General features: G+C 45.2%; 1 protein-coding gene across 4 annotated transcripts; it reads left to right on the top strand.

The window, feature by feature from the left end:
* The first annotated feature begins 4,231 nt into the window (after positions 1-4,231).
* On the top strand, positions 4,232-18,933 carry LOC307073292 (alpha-aspartyl dipeptidase). 4 transcript variants are annotated; one of them, XM_079733004.1, is made up of 10 exons: positions 13,920-14,369; positions 14,566-14,651; positions 15,378-15,481; positions 15,603-15,688; positions 16,114-16,188; positions 17,080-17,159; positions 17,527-17,700; positions 18,062-18,121; positions 18,550-18,632; positions 18,799-18,933. In XM_079733004.1, the coding sequence occupies exons 1-10, from the start codon at positions 14,354-14,356 to the stop codon at positions 18,863-18,865; spliced, it is 831 nt and encodes a 276-aa protein (XP_079589130.1). In that variant the 5' UTR covers positions 13,920-14,353; the 3' UTR covers positions 18,866-18,933. The 4 variants fall into 4 exon arrangements, with proteins under 4 accessions (XP_079589131.1, XP_079589132.1, XP_079589130.1 ...); XM_079733005.1 differs by lacking the exons at positions 13,920-14,369; positions 14,566-14,651 and adding an exon at positions 4,232-4,412; XM_079733006.1 differs by lacking the exons at positions 13,920-14,369; positions 14,566-14,651 and adding an exon at positions 11,940-12,016.
* The last annotated feature ends 53 nt before the right edge of the window (positions 18,934-18,986 follow it).

Genomic DNA, 18,986 nt, shown 5'->3' with positions numbered 1-18,986 from the left:
TACAAAGTGTCAAGACAGAATAAACTGCTGCTGCAGCAACAGTCAGAGATACAGTCTATAAGGTCCCTAAGGTATATAAGATATCTAATGTATTCATACATTGTTTATGTAGGATATAATAGCCTAATCATATATTGTTTCTTCAATTTAAAAAAAGCTGACCGTTTTTTTCCCCCTTCTCGGGGATTATGTTCCCAGTTTTGATCTCGGACGTCTGGTAGCTTATAGCATATAAGAATATTATATTACTGTTAAGCCAACTATGAATAATAAAACACGCCAAACCATGTGTCCTTTATCATAGCTACACGTATGACAAAAAACGCGTGAAAATCAGTGGTATTCAGTGAGGTATGATTAATTAAATGCGCTGACAGTGCATTGCTGCCAAACGGATTACACCGAGTGCGGATCATCATTCCAAGATGGCGGCCCCGCGTCTTGTCAGCGCCAGTAGGCAGTAGCGTTCTATGCTCAGTCTATGATATATTATGTCTATGGGTTGAGCCAGAGTGATAGATATAACAGAGTGGCGACACTTCCATTGGACTCCGTTGTAGCGTTTTTTGCCTCCTACTTCCGGGGTATGGAGCCTCGCATAGTTCCAAAACATCCATTTATGGCGTAGGAGATCATTCATTTCCATTGCTGGCCGTCGAGTAACTTCTGAGGTAAGTGCATTAAATAGCTACCTCTTTTGAATTGTCAACTGTCTATATTGTATCAGAGGCCCTTTATGATGCATATACTAATATTTATTTGTGTATGCACAGTGTAATTATGTATATTTTTTATCTTTGTTGACGACAGATTGCCTGCTAGTTTGTTAGCTCGACTTCGCCATCTGTGAAGGTATCTCCGGGGGTAAATTGATTAAATTGCTACCTCTTTTGAATTGTCAACTCTCTATATTATATCAGAGGGCCTTTATGATGCATAAACTGATCTTTATTTGTATGTGCACAGCGTAATTATATATATTTTGTATCTTGGTAGACGACCGAGTTTCAGTCATTGCCTGCTATTTAGTCAGCTCGATTTTGCCAGCTGTGAAGGTATCACTGCACCAGAAGTTAAGTAGTGAATCTCTGACAACTTTTATTTAGTTAGTTATTGATGTAGGATTACTAGGATCAATAAGGTTGATTAACGACGGGTGTAATCTGCTGAACCTGACGGTGTTAGCTACGGTGTTGGTGTACTGTGTGTCTAATGCTATAGCTAGTAGAAATAAGGTTGCTTTTGTTTAATTAGACCCTTGAAAAGGCTGTTGGATTACATAAATGAAGACATTATTCCACACAAAAAATAAGCCATAATGACGAGCTTTCAAATGTTATTACACAATGTTATTGTCATTCTTTTTTTTCATAATGTAAGCTTCTGTCCACCCCTTCCCAAACTTGGCAGCAATTTGGCCATGTGTGGGGAAACTCGTTGACCTACAGGCTATTCAAGGTCTTCTGATTATTATCACTGCTGCTGCCGGTCGCTGCTGCTTGAGGCGATGGCCGCTTGAGCTGGCTGGTGGTGGCGATGGATGGTGGTGTCGCCTTCTGCTGCTAGTGGTGGCGGCTTGTGCTGGCGACGGCTGTTGGTGGTGGCGACTGCTGGTGGTGGTGGCGGCGACTACTGCAATTGTTGTCCTTCCTTTCGACCTGATGCACTTTACTATCCTTAACCTCAGCCTGATGTATGTGGAGTATTTTCTTTGTTTATTAATAACTTATAATATTCCTCCCTGTTCCTTCGCTTTGTTCTTGTTTTACAAGTTAGATATACACGCGCACCTGTTTACACATTTGTTGTTCTTGTTCCACACATGACTAACATTGTTTTATTTATTGATACCCCCTGGCTCTACTTTGCTGTTCACTTACTGTGTTTGCTTCGTTGTTCTTAGTCCTTGTTCCCACTTGTTTTTGGTTCCACAAACCTCAGCCTGATATGTGGAGAGGATTTTTTTCTAAACACTCAGCATCTCAAACACTGGGTCCAGCTTTACATGGTGCATCCTCCTTTGCAGCGTGCAGATGTTAGGCAGTGTAATCTGCATTTGCTGGAGGGCTTTATAAACAGTGCTACATTTTACTTGTATTGCTTTTTTAATTGTCTCCTTTCCTCACCGTATTCATCTCTTGTTAACACTTATATATACAATATTCATCCCTGTTCCTTCACTTTGTTCTTGTTTTTCAAGTTGGATGCACGAACACACAGACACACACACACATTCTTGTTGTCTCACCCATTGTTTAATTAAAAAATACTATTTCATTCATCCAACATTCATTTGTTATTCTTTAATATAAGTGACACTTTGTGTATGGCTTAGTCTTAAAAGTATCATGGTTGTGTGGTCAGCTCCCGCCTCATCAGAAGAAGTTGCCTGGGAACTAAATGCTAAATGGACTGTTGCTACTCTGCTTTCTCAATAGCTCTCTGACCACGGGTAAGTGAATCGGAATTACAAGCAAAATCAAGAAAATCCAATAGTCCAGTTGCGCAAAAATGAACATCTTGAATCGACTTTGATTTCAGAACAGATGCAAGGTAAAAGTTAAGGTTAAGCCACTAAAGTCAGTAGCCTAGTGCTACCCATGCTAACACAAACGTGAAGCTTTCCCTCAAACTTAAAAACGTATCTAAGTGGCTTGCACTTGTCACCCTACCACTCCAAATGTAAAACTGACATTTACAAATTTGCAACAATAGTCAGAAAAGTACTTGGGTATGTGTTTTTTAATTTATATTTACCATTCAATATTGCAATCGCTGCTGTCAGTCCCATTGAAGGTTTTGGAACTATACAGGCTTACATGAACCACCTTACCAACCTGCCGGCGAGATCAGTGTCTCTCTGGCTCTGGGTTGAGCTATACCTCTGGCCGTTCTCGGGGTATGATTGGCCGAGCCATAGCCATTAGGGGGGCGGACTTTATTTGAATATAAGGTCGGTGGACGTCATCAGGCGGGATATGTCCTTCCCGTTGTTTTGCTTCCGGGGTGTGTCAATTATTCGGTGGCGTAGGCAGGAAGTTGGCTGCTTCGCATGGCGTTCATCCGAAACTTGTTGCAAGTTAGGTGCAGGTTTGGGATCACCTGGAGGTAGGCTGCTATTCATTTACTATTCTCGTCAATCAACGTGTGCTCGTTCGTAAACTAAAAGCTCTCTCTTCTCTGGTTGTGCTGCAGCAGTAGATGAGCTACGACTTCGCTCTCCATGACCGGCTGTTCCGAGCTGAGGCATTCATCGGTACCATGTTCTGAAGTGGATCGTAGCCAATTACCCCGACGTCACAGAAGGGCTGCTGTTCTGTTGTACCACAAAATTCAGTGTCAAAGCAAATTCAGTCTCAAAGAAGACCTACAAGCGCCATTTATTGTTTTCTTTGTTTTGTGTGTATTCGGCTACGCAGTGGTGTACTGCCCATTTTCCCCGCTTGCCCTGCATGCTACTTTATACTCATTGTTTATGTTAATGTGGTAATGCAGTGTCGTGCTGCCCCTGGCTCTGCTTGACCTGCATGCACGATTTATTGTTTTCTTTGCTTTATATGCAAAGGCTACGCAGTGCTGTGCTACTCATCTTCCCTGCATGCTGCTTTATGCTTTTTTGGCCGGCTCCTTTCATTTAACTGTGGGAGTTTAACCGTCCAGTCTGCTGGTTTATTGTGTACTGTCTTGTGTGTCCCATGTGGTGACCACACATGTTTAGTATCCGGTATTTTGTAATAAATTATATTTAATTGAACTCAAGTCTCTGGCCCAGATTGTACGAACCTGTATTGCCTAAGCTTTGTAGTGTCTCGGGGGTTGATGTAGCACCTGTTAGCTAGCACAGTTCTTGTCCTAGGGTATCCCCTCCCCGAGGTGGCGTTGTCGACTATCAAACAAATTCTTGCCACAGTCACATATATATTGGTAATGCTTCACGAAAGATGAATCAGTCCAACCACGACTTTGGTATGAAGATAATCCTTGTGATGCAGACATGCAAACAGCGCGCTTTTTGGCGCAAGTCGCTTTTTTTATCAAAGATTTTGGGGACCTGTGTGGTTCGTGCAGATCCGAAGAGTTTTTTTTGGGGGGGGGGGGGCGCGGCGGGCGTGCAGGTGTCAATAATCCGTAATCTGACTGAGAGCCCTCGAGCCATCGAAGTAAAGAAAAGTGATTCCGGAAATGATTTTGTTAGGGGACCAATCACAGCCCTTGCCGTCGCATCGACAGTTAAATATTGGATGCGCATGCGCACGTAGAGCTACGGAGAGGGTCTCCGACAGGGTCTCCCGTATGAGTCGATTCACTTGGGACGCTGTGGACAAGTACCTACTAGTTTTCAGATAACTTGTTTAACTAAGTGGATGTGGTAGGCTACACCACGGGATGAGATCACTGCCACATAAATAAAGGTAAGACACAATATTTTTGTCTCTTATGAAGCAGTGTACACTAAATTGAATTTCCCATTTATGAAAGCATATAGCATAGGCCTTCTCATGTTAATAGGATATTACGCCGTCATATTTTTTCAGACTTTGGGTAGCGCTCTCTTTTTTTTGTCATACATGTGTTTGCATCCCTGGTGATGTATTGGCTAGGTACATCTTCACTTTACAGGCAGTGTTTATTAACTTCTGAAGTATTGAATATTGGTCTCTTGAATATCGTGAACCCGGGGACTGTAAAATTACCGAACAGCCCCAGTGTATTTTGTGATCTTATTTAGCTATTAATAAATTCCAATTGTTGAAAACATGGCATGTAAAACCATCAACTAAAGCCATACATTTTTATTATCGAACAATCTTGGTCTAGATTATTCTGGTTTTCATCACAAATGTTATTTTCCACATCAGGCAATTTCCGAGTGTTTAGTGAGCAGCCTAGAGGGGGAAAAAAGATTCACTTCTCCTGCTCCTTCTCTCTGCTCCCTGCCTTGGACAGATTTCAATGTCCTTTCGGGGCCCAGCAAGTTCACTCCAAGTAGTGATGGGGGTCGTTCGCAACCGAATCAGTTCGAATGAACAAATCTTTAACAATACCGAACCAAACTGATTATTTGAAACCAATGTAGTAAGCTATTTACTTATTTAGTTATTGTCATGTGCGGAGGCATTAACCGTGACTACCGTGTAGATTTCATTAATAGAAAAAGTCCTTTATTTCCGGACACATGGATATGACGTCACAGGTATAGCAGTACGGTGGCCCATACATTCATATATCACTACATTTCCCCCTTTTAAGTCATTGAGATATCCCATGCATTACCCAAACAGAACAGGCATAATTTCCCATAACGGGGTCACATAGAACTAGGATTTTGGGGTAGACTGCCCGCCATCCACAGCAACGTAGGGATTATTCTGCCCTCAATAGTTGCTGTCCCTATTGCTCTGAAAAAGTCCACGGGTTTCCGACTTCGGCAACAGCCATACAGTCCAAATCCATTTCGTAACTCAAAAGTGCATTTTTTTTCTTTTTTTTTTTTTTTAAAACTGTATGTCGGCATGAGAACAGTCAAAATCTCAACAATAACATTTCAATAACATTTCGCCTTAACTCAACAATAACATTTCAATAACATTTCAACTTAACATAACCAATCCCTGCTTTAATTTGAAGTGTATCATAAGTGTATTAAAGCAGGCCTAAGAGTTAAGTGTCCCTATACCTGTAAGGAAGTCTGACCTCCCGACCTCTGGAAGTCACCTGTACCCCCCCCGGCGGTGTATGCGGGGATGCATGCCCCACGGCTCGGTCTGGTGACATCTGGTCTGGTGGCTTGTCGCTGAGGGCAGGACTGGCCGCAGGAGAAGACCCGCTTGGCAGTGGTGTAGGTCTCTCAGCCCGCAGCTGCTGTTCTTCAGACGAATCTGCAGACCCCGGCAAGGCCTGTAGGTGTCTCCGGTTGCGACGCAGCACTGCACCGCTGTCCATCTTCACCAGGTACGACCGGGGCTCTTTGCACCGGCCAACGACTGTAGCAGGAGTTTTCCACCCCTTATCACCATCAATCTTGACTCTGACGTCCTGGCCCTGATGAAGTGGTGGAAGTGGACATGCAGAGTGGCGGCGGTCGTAGTAGAACCGGTAGGACGACTTTGTCTGTGTGTCTTTTTCCTGAACCCGTTGTCTGTCAACAGGTGCAGGCTGTAGCTTCTCTTCCAACATAGGAAGTGTAGTCCTGATGCGTCTCCCAGTCATGAGCTGAGCTGGGCTCACACCGGTTGCTGCACTAGGGGTAGCTCTGTAACACAACAGAGCCAGATGTGGATCAGGCTGCTTCAGGATGTGCTTGGCCGTCTGAACAGCCCGTTCTGCTGCACTGTTCGCCTGGGGGTAGTGAGGGCTAGTTGTAGTATGGGCAAAACCATACTTCTCACTAAAGTCTTTGAACTCCCCAGATGTGAACTGTGGGCCGTTGTCACTCACCAGTTCAAGTGGTATCCCCCATCTCACAAACATGGCTTTGAGCCTGTTGATGACATGTATGGTGGACGTTGAAGAGAGGTGAGCTATTTCAAGGTCCCTTGAGTAATAGTCCGTCACCGCGAGGTAACTCTTCTTTTCCAGTTCGCAGAGATCTGCTGCAATACGCTGCCATGGGCCCTCTGGTAGGGCTGTGGTGAGTAGTGGCTCACGTCGCTGAGTGGGTCTGTTTTCAACACAGAATCGGCATGCTGAGACTTTCCGTGTTATCTCACCACTGATGCGTGGCCACCACACTGACATCCTGGCTCGCGCACGGCACCTTGTCAGGCCCTGATGGCCTCCATGAATCTGCTCCAGTATGGCAGATCTCAGCGCAACAGGGATAACGATCCTATCCTGATAGATCACCAGCCCATCTGTTTCGGAGAGATGAGCCCTAGCAGAAAAATAAGGCTGTAGAGATGGTAGCATCCGTGACTTGGGTGGCCACCCATTTCTGATAAAGGCTATGATCTGCAGCAGCTCACCGTCCTGTTGAGTAGCTGTGCGGATCTCGCTGAGTCTTTGTGATGAGACTGGAGCATTGGCAACGACTGATTCCACGTAGGCCTGTACCTCGTGCTCCAGCTCTCCATCACTCACCTCAGACAAGGGCTGTCTGGAGAGCGTGTCGGCGACGACTAACTGTTTCCCTGGAATGTGCTCGGCCACCACATTAAAACGAAGAAGGCGCATGAGAAGCCTCTGACACCTAGGAGGAGCTTTGTCCAGGTCGTAGGTATTGATAAGCGGCACAAGAGGTTTGTGGTCTGTGTGCACGTGAAAACTGTCCATACCTTGTACGTAGCGTGCAAACCTCTCGCAGCCCCACACACACGCCAGGCACTCCTTTTCAATTTGTGAGTACCTTTTCTCGGCCTTCGACAGTGTACGAGAACAGAATGCCACTGGCTTCCACTCGCCGCCATGTTCCTGCATTAACGCAGCCCCTAAGCCGTAGCTGCTCGCGTCTGCACTGACGACAGTCTTCCTGTTAGCTTCGTAGTATGCCAGAGCAGGGGCTGACACAAGCATGGCTTTGACAGTCTCAAACGCTCTTTCCTGTGCCTCACTCCAGACCCAGTCGTTTTCCTTCTTCAGCAGATCAGTGATCGGATGCAGTTTGGTGGAGAGATCAGGCAGAAATCTCCCAACATAGTTGATGAGCCCCAGGACCTGACGCAGTTCCTCAACACTTGTTGGACTGGCCATTTGGGTGACTGCCTTCACCTTGCTGGGGTCCGGCCTCAGGCCATCCGCACTGATGAGGTGTCCAAAATACTGAATTTCTGACTTGCCAAAGTGGCATTGGGTCCTGTTCAATTTCAGTCCACTGTCTTTGACAGTCTTCAAAACTGCATTCAGACTACGGTCATGCTCCTCGGTCGTGGCTCCATACACCAGAATGTCGTCCATGACTACGACAACCCCCTCGTGGTCCTTAAGCAAAGTGGACATCTGTCTTTGAAAAATTTCTGGGGCTGACGTTATCCCGAATGGGAGTCTACGGAAACAGAACCTGCCAATGGGAGTAATGAACGTTGTCAGCTTGCGGCTATTCTCCTCCAACGGGATTTGCCAAAATCCTCATGAAGCGTCGAGAGTGGAGAATATCTTCGCTCCAGCCAGCTTTGGAGCGATGTCTTCAAGCGTTGGTAAAATGTACCTCTCACGCTTTACTGCCTTGTTCAGGCGTTTTAGGTGTACGCACACTCTTACTTCTTTGTTTTTCTTTTCGACAGGGACCATCGGGGCACACCAATCCGTGGGGTCTGTGACCTCCTCGATTATGCCCAGGGACAGCATGCGTCGTAATTCAGCCTCAACTTTTGGCAGGAGAGGAAACGGGATACGGCGCGGCGTTGTCAGGGTGTAGGGCTCTGCATCCGGCTTCAATTCAATCTTCACAGGGTCACACTTGAACAGGCCGATGTCCCCAAACACACCCTCTAGCAGATCTGATGCAACAGCATTGACTCTCATCACCAGGCCCATTCTCTTAGCGACACTGCGTCCCAGTAGATTATGTGAGTACGGCCCCCTTATAACAGTCACCCAGTACTTGTAAAGCTGTCCCTTGTATGGACTTGTGGCAAGGAATCTGCCCACACTTTGCACTTCACCCCCTGGGCTGGTAACGAGTGGTTTTGGCCCAGTCATGACCAATCGTGGGCGCCGCGCTAGCATATTGAAAGCAGTCTGTGACATTACTGTGATGTCTGCACCAGTGTCTATTTTAAATTCAACAGGACTGCCATTTACACGCAATTCCACCAGCCACTCATTTTCGGAGTCAGGCTGCTCAATCACGTCTGTTGTCGCCTCCATTACAGCATCAACGAAAAATGCATCTTCACTGTACTCCTCCATACAGTCAGACGTGACATTGACTTCTTTTAGTGATTTACTTTGACAGACGGCCTCGAAGTGCCCTAATTTGTTGCATTTCCTGCATCTCTTATCTTTAGCTGGGCAGGGGCGTGCGTTCCCATGCCGACCATTGCAACGTGAGCAGGCAAACCGCCTTGACTCACCCCTGTCGTCTTTTCTCTGCCACTGCGGTCTATCCTTCGCGCCATTTCTTCCATTGGATTGCCATCTTCCTTGTCTCATAGCATCCACTGCACAGTCACTGTCAGCACGCAAGCTCACGTTTTGCTGTTTTATTTGCTCACTCTGACGAGTTATTTGAATCGCTTTCTCAAGCGACAGTTCTGGCTCCAACTGTAACTTTTCTGAAACTCCCGTGTCGCAGATGCCAATCACAATCCTATCCCTGATTTGCTCGTCCTTGGTCACTCCGAACTCACAGTACTGCGCTAGCTCGTACAGGCTTCTGATAAAAGCTTCAACAGGCTCACCGGGCTTTTGAACCCGCTTATGAAAGCATGCCCGTTCGTGTATTACGTTTCTCTTCAGCACAAAATGCTCGTGAAACTTCTTTATCACAATGCCGTAATCATGCTCAGGGCTTACTTCGTCATCATCGGCTTCGCTCCGGTCAAACATAAACGAATCGTATATAGCCTCCGCCTCACTTCCCATAGCATAGAGAAGCGTGTTCACCTGCACTACACCACTGTCCCGGTCTAGTTTCGTTGCCACTCGATAGCGATCAAAACGTCGGCGCCACATCGGCCACTCAGCCGGACGGGTAAAATCAAACTTTTCTGGAGGTCCCAACTTCGCCATTGTCACTTAAAAAAAATCGTAATTATCCCACTTCTGACACCATGTCATGTGCAGAGGCATTAACCGTGACTACCGTGTAGATTTCATTAATAGAACAAGTCCTTTATTTCCGGACACATGGATATGACGTCACAGGTATAGCAGTACGGTGGCCCATACATTCATATATCACTACAGTTATTATGGTTTGCTTGTAACTTATTTTTACATATATAAATATATATTTTTTGGTTTGTTTATCTCCTAGCCCTACGGTCTTCAGTGGGGGTTTCAGTTTTAAGGTGCAACTTTGAGTGCAATATTTATTTATAATATCAAATGTAAGACTTAATTTTTTATTAATACATCGAAATGATAATATAGATAGTTAAAAATTATTGGATGCGCAGGTAAGCTACGGAGAGGGTCTCCGACAGGCTCTCCGGCTACGGAAAGCATAGTATGCCTTGCGAAACCCAGTATGCCTTTCAAAACACTTCGTGATTGGTCGATGAACCAACCAGGGACGCCTAATGGGCGTTCTTGTGTCATGACGGAAACGCCCAAGCCTGCAGCTGGACCCTTCTCTTTAAGTCCGGATAACTATTTTATTTATTTTTTATCTTCTTGGAAGAGAAAATTCTGTGCTCTGGCCATGGTGAGGTACTCCTCGTGGGATTGCAGTCATGTGATTGGCTGACAACGAAGGAGGCATCTGATTGCTACAGAGAGTTCCTTGTTGAAAAAAATGGATTTGTGAATCCAGCCACGTCAGAAGAGGCTCAAAAATCCACATATAAGTACAGACCAGTTCACACACAAATTCAAACAAGTTCACAAATAAAAAGCATCTTGTAAATTCAAGTTTAACATTTTGTATATATATGTAGCAACATCCAAATACATTTTTGATGAAAATTGCAAATATGTTATTAATTCATATATTTATGGATTTATATTACATTTATTTAAAACAACACACATTTGTGTGGCTCAGAAATGTGTTTGTGAAACTTATTTTTGTTTATGGATAGATTTTACATTTATACATACCGATATCCATTTGTGTGTGCATTGAAATGTATTTGTGAGAGGAGAGTAATTTATATATAAATCACAAAATACACTTGTGAATCCCTCTCTGTGCATTCATTAATATTGAGACTGTTCTGACCCCATACATTCGGGTGATCTTTGAAGCAAGGATGGAATGTTAGGAGTCTGATATTTAACAAGAAATCCCGGGTGTAGGTGATCCGAGACGTCTGGTCGGTGTGTGTCTTAAAGACAGTACTTTAAGTGTCTTAAATACAATAATAGTACTGTTAAAGTATTATTATTCAGATAACACAAGGAGCTAAATGGTGCTTACCTGTCTAGTAGTAGTCAGTAGCCCTAGCTCTTACCTGTCTAGTAGTAGTTAGGCTTGTACTGTTGGTGGAAAAGGGGCATAATTGACGCTTTTCCACGACAAAGTAACCCCGTAGGTCCTAGCCCCTTACGTTTACGCTTTACATGGAAAGCTTTGGCAACAGAAGTCGCGGCAAACTGGACTGAATAGTCGTATTCCATCACGACTGAGCAATAAAAACATTAAATTAAAAAAAGAATAAGAGTGGATAGCTATGTAGTTTACCGACTTCCTTCCTCACTCCCTGTATTGTTTTGTGTTTCCTGTATTTTAAATTGAGGGGCATTCCATCAAATTTGCTAACGAAGGCGGCGCTTAGCTGATTAAGCCCGGTAAGAACTAACGCCAACTTCCACTTCAGGCTAAGCCATTCCATCAACGCAGCTCAGCCGCGCCTTGCTCAGGTGAGTTCAAGACAGGCTTACGTTATCGTGGATTATGCACGCTCCCGAGATATGTAACCAGCCCAGAACCTTGAATGCCGAAACATAGATCAAATGTCTGAAAAGGACAGAGTGGGTTCTTTTCCAGCGGCGAACAGAGGCTGCTTGTGGAGGTCTATGGCATATAATAACTTAAAAAGGAATCACCGTAACCATTAATAAATACAGGGAGGCTATCTGGCAAAAAATCCCCGATCTGTTGAATGCAAAGTAGTGTTAAGCGTAACATATTTTAATTGAATATTGACCGTGGATTCATAAACAGCGAGATAGTCTCGAGGTAACGTGTCGGACTTCCACCAGGTCGTCCGGGGTTCAATCCCCACGCAATTAGTAATTTAGGAAGGATTACTGAACTTTTCATGCCATTTATTTTCCATTTCTTTGAATATTCTAAATTGACTGACCATAGTATGTTTCTCAACAGAAGTGGTCTTGGCTGCCTGCCGAGAAACTCACCTGAATGGAATTTATGTGGCTGACAATAACCATTAGTCACTGAACCATTAATTAGGTGAGTGCTGTATGCAGCGCTCAACTATTGTTCTTCTTAAGTTTTATTCTATCTTTCTTCTTTATTATTCTCTACAAACTTTGGTAAAAATTTCCTTCTTCAATTTTTCACCTAGAGACTGCATTCCAATTTTAAAATGTTCAGAATATCTTGGAATCGCGAGCTTCTTTTCAGATTTCTTGAATATTTTATACTTTTTAAGATATTCTACTTTTAAAATACTGTCTTTTTTAAACATGGGATCTGGTAACCTGGCTATAACCAGACCAAGCCAATCGTAGATTGCACGTTGGTCTAGGGAAGCTGCCGTCTAGGGATTGTCGCCAGCGATTGTCTCCCGCCTGAGCCCCGCGGCGGCGGGCAGCGGGGCACCGGCGGTTCATGTACTTCAGGGAGTCAAAGCCAAAGTTCCTTTCCCCCCCAATTCCTTCTCAACCATGGCTGAGGTAACCCCCACTACGAGTCTCGTTGTGGAAATACCAGAGACGTCAGAGAACCCAACGTTTTATGCGCCATAACACCAACTAGAGTCCGTGCGCAGCCCCGCCTTCTCCAGTGAACAAAGAAAGCCTGCGCCGTGACGAACGGGGGATTTTTGATCAAAAACAACTTCACTATCGCACCAACGTGAACCGCTTGCCATCATGTTTCTTGTTTAACGGAAGAGTCGCATGGACTATACGTCATCCAGCTCAGGTTGCGTAACCGTGTGTGTGCGCATGTCGGCTCATTAGCATCTGTACCGTGGCCTGAGCACACCTCTCCGAAGTGTGCTCAGGCCACGGAATGGAAGTGGACTTGAGTACGGTTGACGCACTCACACTAGCAAAACGATCTAGACTTGAGCACGGTACAGGTGTGAAACGGACTTGGGCACGGTACAGATGGCCTAGTGTGAGTGCGCCCTGAATCGCATTTGCGTCAAGCCAAATCTGATTGGCCAATCAGCTAACCAAGCCATCCTGGATAGTGTTGGAAAAGCTCTTGCCTTTTGTCATATGCACAGCTGAAATCAATTTAAATTTTTAGTGTGTCAATTTGTTTGAAATGACATGAAATTTATTTCTTTGTATCTATTGTTGTATATATGTTAATGAACAATGCACACAATGAAGAAATGTTTTAAGAGTACATCTTTCTCTCTCTCATTCACTCACTCATACACACACACATTATGTCTTTTTCACAGATCCAAGCACTGCAATACAAAAATGTGAAGTAACTTGTAATTTGAGTAACTTTCTAACAAAGTACATTTTTACTCTTACTCAAGTAGGTTTTCCAATGGGAACATTTACTTTTACTCAAGTAGATTTTGAAGGAAGTAATTGTACTTTTACTTGAGTATGGTTTTTCAGTACTCTACCCATCACTGCGGTTATCCATACAACAAAGAAGTGTACAACACTTGTGTTACAGTCCTGGAGCTCTATATCCAAATAATATTATATTATACATAGATACCTATATCATATAATACATATTATCACGGCCAAAAGCTGTGTGCGCCTCGAGACGATATTATGACTCTCAAACGACTGCGTCGGGTTCTCTGAAGTCTCTGGTTCTTCCACTTCCACATCAATCTGAAGTAGACTGAACAACGACATGGAGGAGAAAGGGATTGTTGCCCGCGATTGTCTCCCGCCGGAGCCCCGCTGCCGAGGCACCACCGTCTCGGAAGCAGGCATTGCCGAGGCGGTGGTGCCTCGCAGCAGCTGGCAGCAAGCAGCGGGGCTCCTGCGGGAGACAATCGGGGGCAACAATCCCTTTCTCCTCCATGTCACGGTTCATGTACTTCAGGGAGTCAATGCCAAAGTTCCTTTCCCCCAATTCCTTTTTTTTCCCCGTGACAGCGGCCCAGGCAACGCGGGCACCGCAGCCTGGGAACCACAGGCACCGCGAAAACAGATTGCGCACAGCGGCCTAATTAGGCCTATATATTTTGCATTTGAAATGCAACAGTCTTTTCGTGGAGACTACGCTCAGAGCAGCTGGAACTGAACAACAGCAAGAGGAAGGAGGAAAACGGGCTATGAAACAAAATTTGTTTTTGTTTTTCTTGCTATCGACCATGTTTGATTGTGTTGTGTTGGTTATTGAACTGTTAACCCGCAAACTTGGGTTATGCTTATCAGCATTACTATAGAGATCATGACGATAGCTGATGTAACGGGAATCCGGGCGTGTGCAGGACGGAACCGCGCTGTACATGCGTCCGTCGGCGGATGACCGAGGGCGTGTCTGACGTTGAGGGGACTAGTCTCTGTAGACGCATGCTGCAGCCAATCATACGCTTCCCGCTACAAAGCCGATGTGTGGATATAAATACAAAAGATGACACAAACAACAGGTGACTAAAAACAATCCTATCATTCCATATTTCTTTAAAAGACATATAATGGCCGGATTTTTCCTGCTTCTTCCTGCTTGTTATTGCAAAATGGATCCAGGAAACGCGTGGAGTGTATGTGCATAACCGCGATCTGATTGGCCGATGGATCCGCCGCTGCCTGAAAAGTTGAACATTCCTCAACTTTTTGACACAGGCCACAGAGCCAAATGGACAGACGGACCCACAATGCATTTCGCGAGCGCCCCATGCAAAGTCAATGCGATCCGTCGACGAACGGAGGTAGTGTGAACAAGCCCTTACAGTGATTGACAGTGCTGTTTACGTTGACGCTGGAAAAAATCCAGCCCAAAATCTAGGTCTCATAGCTAATGCAATAGGATAAACATAACTAGCAACATAAACACAAAATACAGTGTACAAAGAAATATTCTAATTATGGAAAAAGTATGCGTCTAATCAACAGCATAAAGTAATAAAATATGCATCCATTAATAAAGTATCTAATTGAAGCCAGGTAAGGTAAAGTAAGTGTCTCCTAAATAGTACTAAAAGTAAAGCGGCTCAAGTATATTTCAGGCTTATTTCCCAGGAAGACTGCAGGTGGCAGGAGACTGTATTGTGAACAAAGTCTTAGAGGTACAGGGTGAAGAGAAATGGAGACAAGGCCTTCCCCTGCCAGGCTCCAAGGTTATTCAACAGTGTGTTACTATGCGAATAAATTAACTATTTATTATAGCATATTTCAATTTACTTATACTCTCACATTGTTGCTCTTACAATTCTTCTTATTGTTAACGCCATAGATAATCATTGATGAGGAGGTGATAAGGTATAAATGTTTTAATATGGGCCCATAATAAATATGGTTTATTATTGCCCAGCCACAAGCTGCCGTCAGCAGATTCACAAGATAGAGAGTCTGTGGATGGGCCATCTGGTGACGGACTGAAGGTAGAGCAAGTATCTTTTGAACTCCGAATCATTCTGTGTTCTCCCTGATTTCAGATGGACACCGTGAAGAGGCGTCTACTGCTGGTGTCTAACTCCACATTGCACGGCGGGGGGTACCTGGACCACTGCCAGGCCCACATCTCCACCTTCTTCGGGAGGTAAGACTGCTTCTTGTCTTATAGAACGGATAGAGTCTGTAGAGAGAACACTGCAGCTCATCTAGAGCTGGAAGCATGGATAGAGCCTGTGTGACCGGTCTGTCCGTCCGTCCGTCTCCAGGGTGAAGAGAGTGCTCTTCGTACCGTACGCGCTCCACGACAGAGACGCATACGCCAGCCTAGCAAGGACCAAGTTCAACAGCCTGGGTGAGTATGTCAACTGACCTACTGCTCTGTGGACCATGTGGTGCGTTCAGGCCACATGTCAACTGACCTAGTGCTCTGTTGACCATGTGTTGCGTTCAGGACCACATGTCAACTGACCTACTGCTCTGTGGACCATGTGGCGCATTTCTAACTTCAGCTAATTTGCTCTTAAAGGGTTTTTGAATGAGCTGCCTGATAGTATCGGATATTGTTTTTTACATTTATAACATTGCTGGTGATGGATTTGATTACTCTCATGTTTATTCCAAAGCAGCCTGTTGTAATATAGGACCTCCGACCTGTGATCTCTGACCTGTGATATCTGACCTGTGATCTTTGACCTGTGATCTCTGACCTGTAACATCTGACCTCTGACCTGTGATCTCTGACCTGTGATCTCTGACCTTTGACCTCTGATCTTTCAGGTTATGAGCTGGATAGCATCCATGACGCAGAGGATCCTCGAGAGGCTTTGAGGACAGCAGAGGCCATCTTTATAGGTCTCACACACACTACACACAAATACTTAGTCAGAGCAAGACACTAGCACTACATCTTCTTCTTCTTAGTCCTTTTGGCCCTCTTGGGAGCATAGGGCGTCCACCATGGATCTCCACCTCACTCTCCTCTGCGCGATGGTCTTTGCTTCTTGCTAGGAGGTCCTCGTCTTGGTCAGTTCATCAAGCGTGGACTGCCTCCAGTTGGATTTAGGTCTACCTGGCCTAACTTGCCTCCGATCACTAGCTCATTGAGGGCACAGAATCTGGCAAAGAGGAGTCAATTCTCATTCATCTGCCCCAGTCCTTCAGTCCCCATTGTTCCTCTCCAGTCATTGTTATCCTCTCCAATTTTGGCCTTCAGATCTCCCATTACAAAAACAGCAGTGTTGGTGGGAGCATAGCATTGGATGAATGTGATATTGCGTCCTTTTGTTGTAAACCTAGCTGTGATGATCCGTTCTGAAATTGGTTCCCATTCAATGAGGCTTTTAACTGCACCTTTTGAAAAGAGTAGTCCTACTCCGTGTGTGTGGGGGTCTTCTTCTTTTGGGTCGCCTGAATAGAGAAAGGTCTCTCCAATGGAAATTGTTACTTCTCCAAAGGTATTCCATCGGCTCTCGCATACACCAACAATGCTTAGGTTGTAACGCTGCATTTATTTGGTCAGTTGTGCCAATTTTCCGGTTTGGTATAGTGAGCACTATACTAGCACTACATGGTAAGAGGTTATATTCCCTGTGTAGCTCAGTAGGTAGAGAGAGGCACTAACACTATATGGTTAGAGGTTATATTCCCTGTTACTCAATAGGTAGAGTAAGGCACTAACACTGCAGGGTTAGGGCTTCTATTTCCAGGGCAGAGCAAGGCACTAACTGCTCTGTTGTATTCCAGGAGGAGGGAACACCTTCCGACTGCTCAAGTGTCTCTATGACAACCAGCTGGTGGCTGACATCAGGAGGAGAGTTCTAGAGGTCACACAAACACACACCCATACCCACACATTAACCCCCACATAGGGTCCAGTGTTGGTACCAACATGTTTCTAACATGATATATCTGTGGATATGATAAATGTATTCTACATCTATAGGAGGGCGTTCCAGTGCTGGGACGAACGTGTGTTTGTGTTTATATCTATGTATGTTAGAGCTATGGGTGATAGATCTATGCTGATGTATCTATGTATGATAGACCTATGGTTGATAGATCTATGTATGATAGACCTATTGGTGATAGCTCTATTGTGATAGATCTATGTGTGATATATCTATGGTGATATATCTATGGTGATAGATCTATGTGTGATGTATCTATAGTGATAGATCTGTGTGTCTACAGGACGGCGTTCCCTACATGGGGTCCAGTGCTGGGACCAACGTATCGACAATCAGCATCAGCACCACAAACGACATGCCCATCGTCTGCCCTCCCTCCTTCTGCGCCCTCGCCCTAGTCCCCTTCAACATCAACCCCCACTACCTGGACCACGACCCTCGCAGCACCCACATGGGGGTCAGCTTGCCAGCACACACACACACACACACACACACAGACACACTAACACACACACACACATGGGGGTCAGCGCTCACGCACACACACACACAAACACACACTGGGGAGGGGGGTCAGCACGCACACACACACACGGGGTCAGCTCACACACACACAAACACGGGGGTTAGCTCGCGCACACACACACACACACACACACTGGGGGGTTCAGCACGCGCACACACACACACACACACGGGGTCAGCTCGCTCACACACACACACACACACACGGACACACACACACACACACAGGGGTCAGCTCCCACATAGCCACCACACACAATATCAATGTAACCTGTCTGTGTGTGTGAGTGCAGGAGACCAGAGAGCAGAGGATTCTGCAGTACCATGAGGAACCTGACACGCCCCCTGTACTGGTGAGAGTGTTGTTCTTGTTCTTTCGATCAATATACATCATTAATAATGGATAATTAAAAACAGTAATGTGAGTAATAGACCTTCCAGTGAAGACCTCTAGATGCAGTACGGTCTCAATGAGTGATTGTGTGTGTTCCAGTGTGACCTCTAGATAGAGTGTATTCCCCAGTGAGTGTGTGTGTTCCAGTGAGACCTCTAGATGAAGTGCGGTCCCCAGTGAGTGTGTGTGTTCCAGTGAGACCTCTAGATGAAGTGCGGTCCCCAGTGAGTGTGTGTGTTCCAGTGAGACCTCTAGATGAAGTGCGGTCCCCAGTGAGTGTGTGTGTTCCAGTGAGACCTCTAGATGAAGTGCGGTCCCCAGTGAGTGTGTGTGTTCCACTGAGACCTCTAGATGAAGTGCGGCCCCAGTGAGTGTGTTTGTGTGCAGGCTCTGAGGGAGGGCTGTGTTCTGCTGGTGGAGGGGAACCAAGCGACTCTACTGGGAGGCTCTGAGGCCTGCCTCTTTACCAGGTGATACACGCCACAGTTAGGCTATATAAACACACATGTATATATACACATACGTATAGTATATGTACGTACGTACATACGTACGTGTGTGTGTGTGTATATATATATATATATATTTATATATATATATATATATATATATATGGGAACTGTTTCTGTGTTTCAGAGGAAAGCCGACTGTGGAGTATAACACAGGAAGTGATCTCAGCTTCCTGTTGACTGATGAACACTAACCAATCAGATCTTGTTTCGGCCAGCTGTGGTCGTTAATGTGATTGTGTGTAAATAAAGGTCTCTCAGCACTCCCTCTCTCCTCCTTCATGTTGCTGATAAGGCTCTGGAGTCAAAGTCCGA

The sequence above is a fragment of the Pollachius pollachius genome (genome assembly GCF_949987615.1).
Source record: "Pollachius pollachius genome assembly, chromosome: 3".
In the NCBI taxonomy this organism is placed as follows: Eukaryota; Metazoa; Chordata; class Actinopteri; order Gadiformes; family Gadidae; genus Pollachius; species Pollachius pollachius.
The sequence above is the reverse complement of the archived record's forward strand: the minus strand, read 5'-3'. Positions and strand labels throughout refer to the sequence as shown.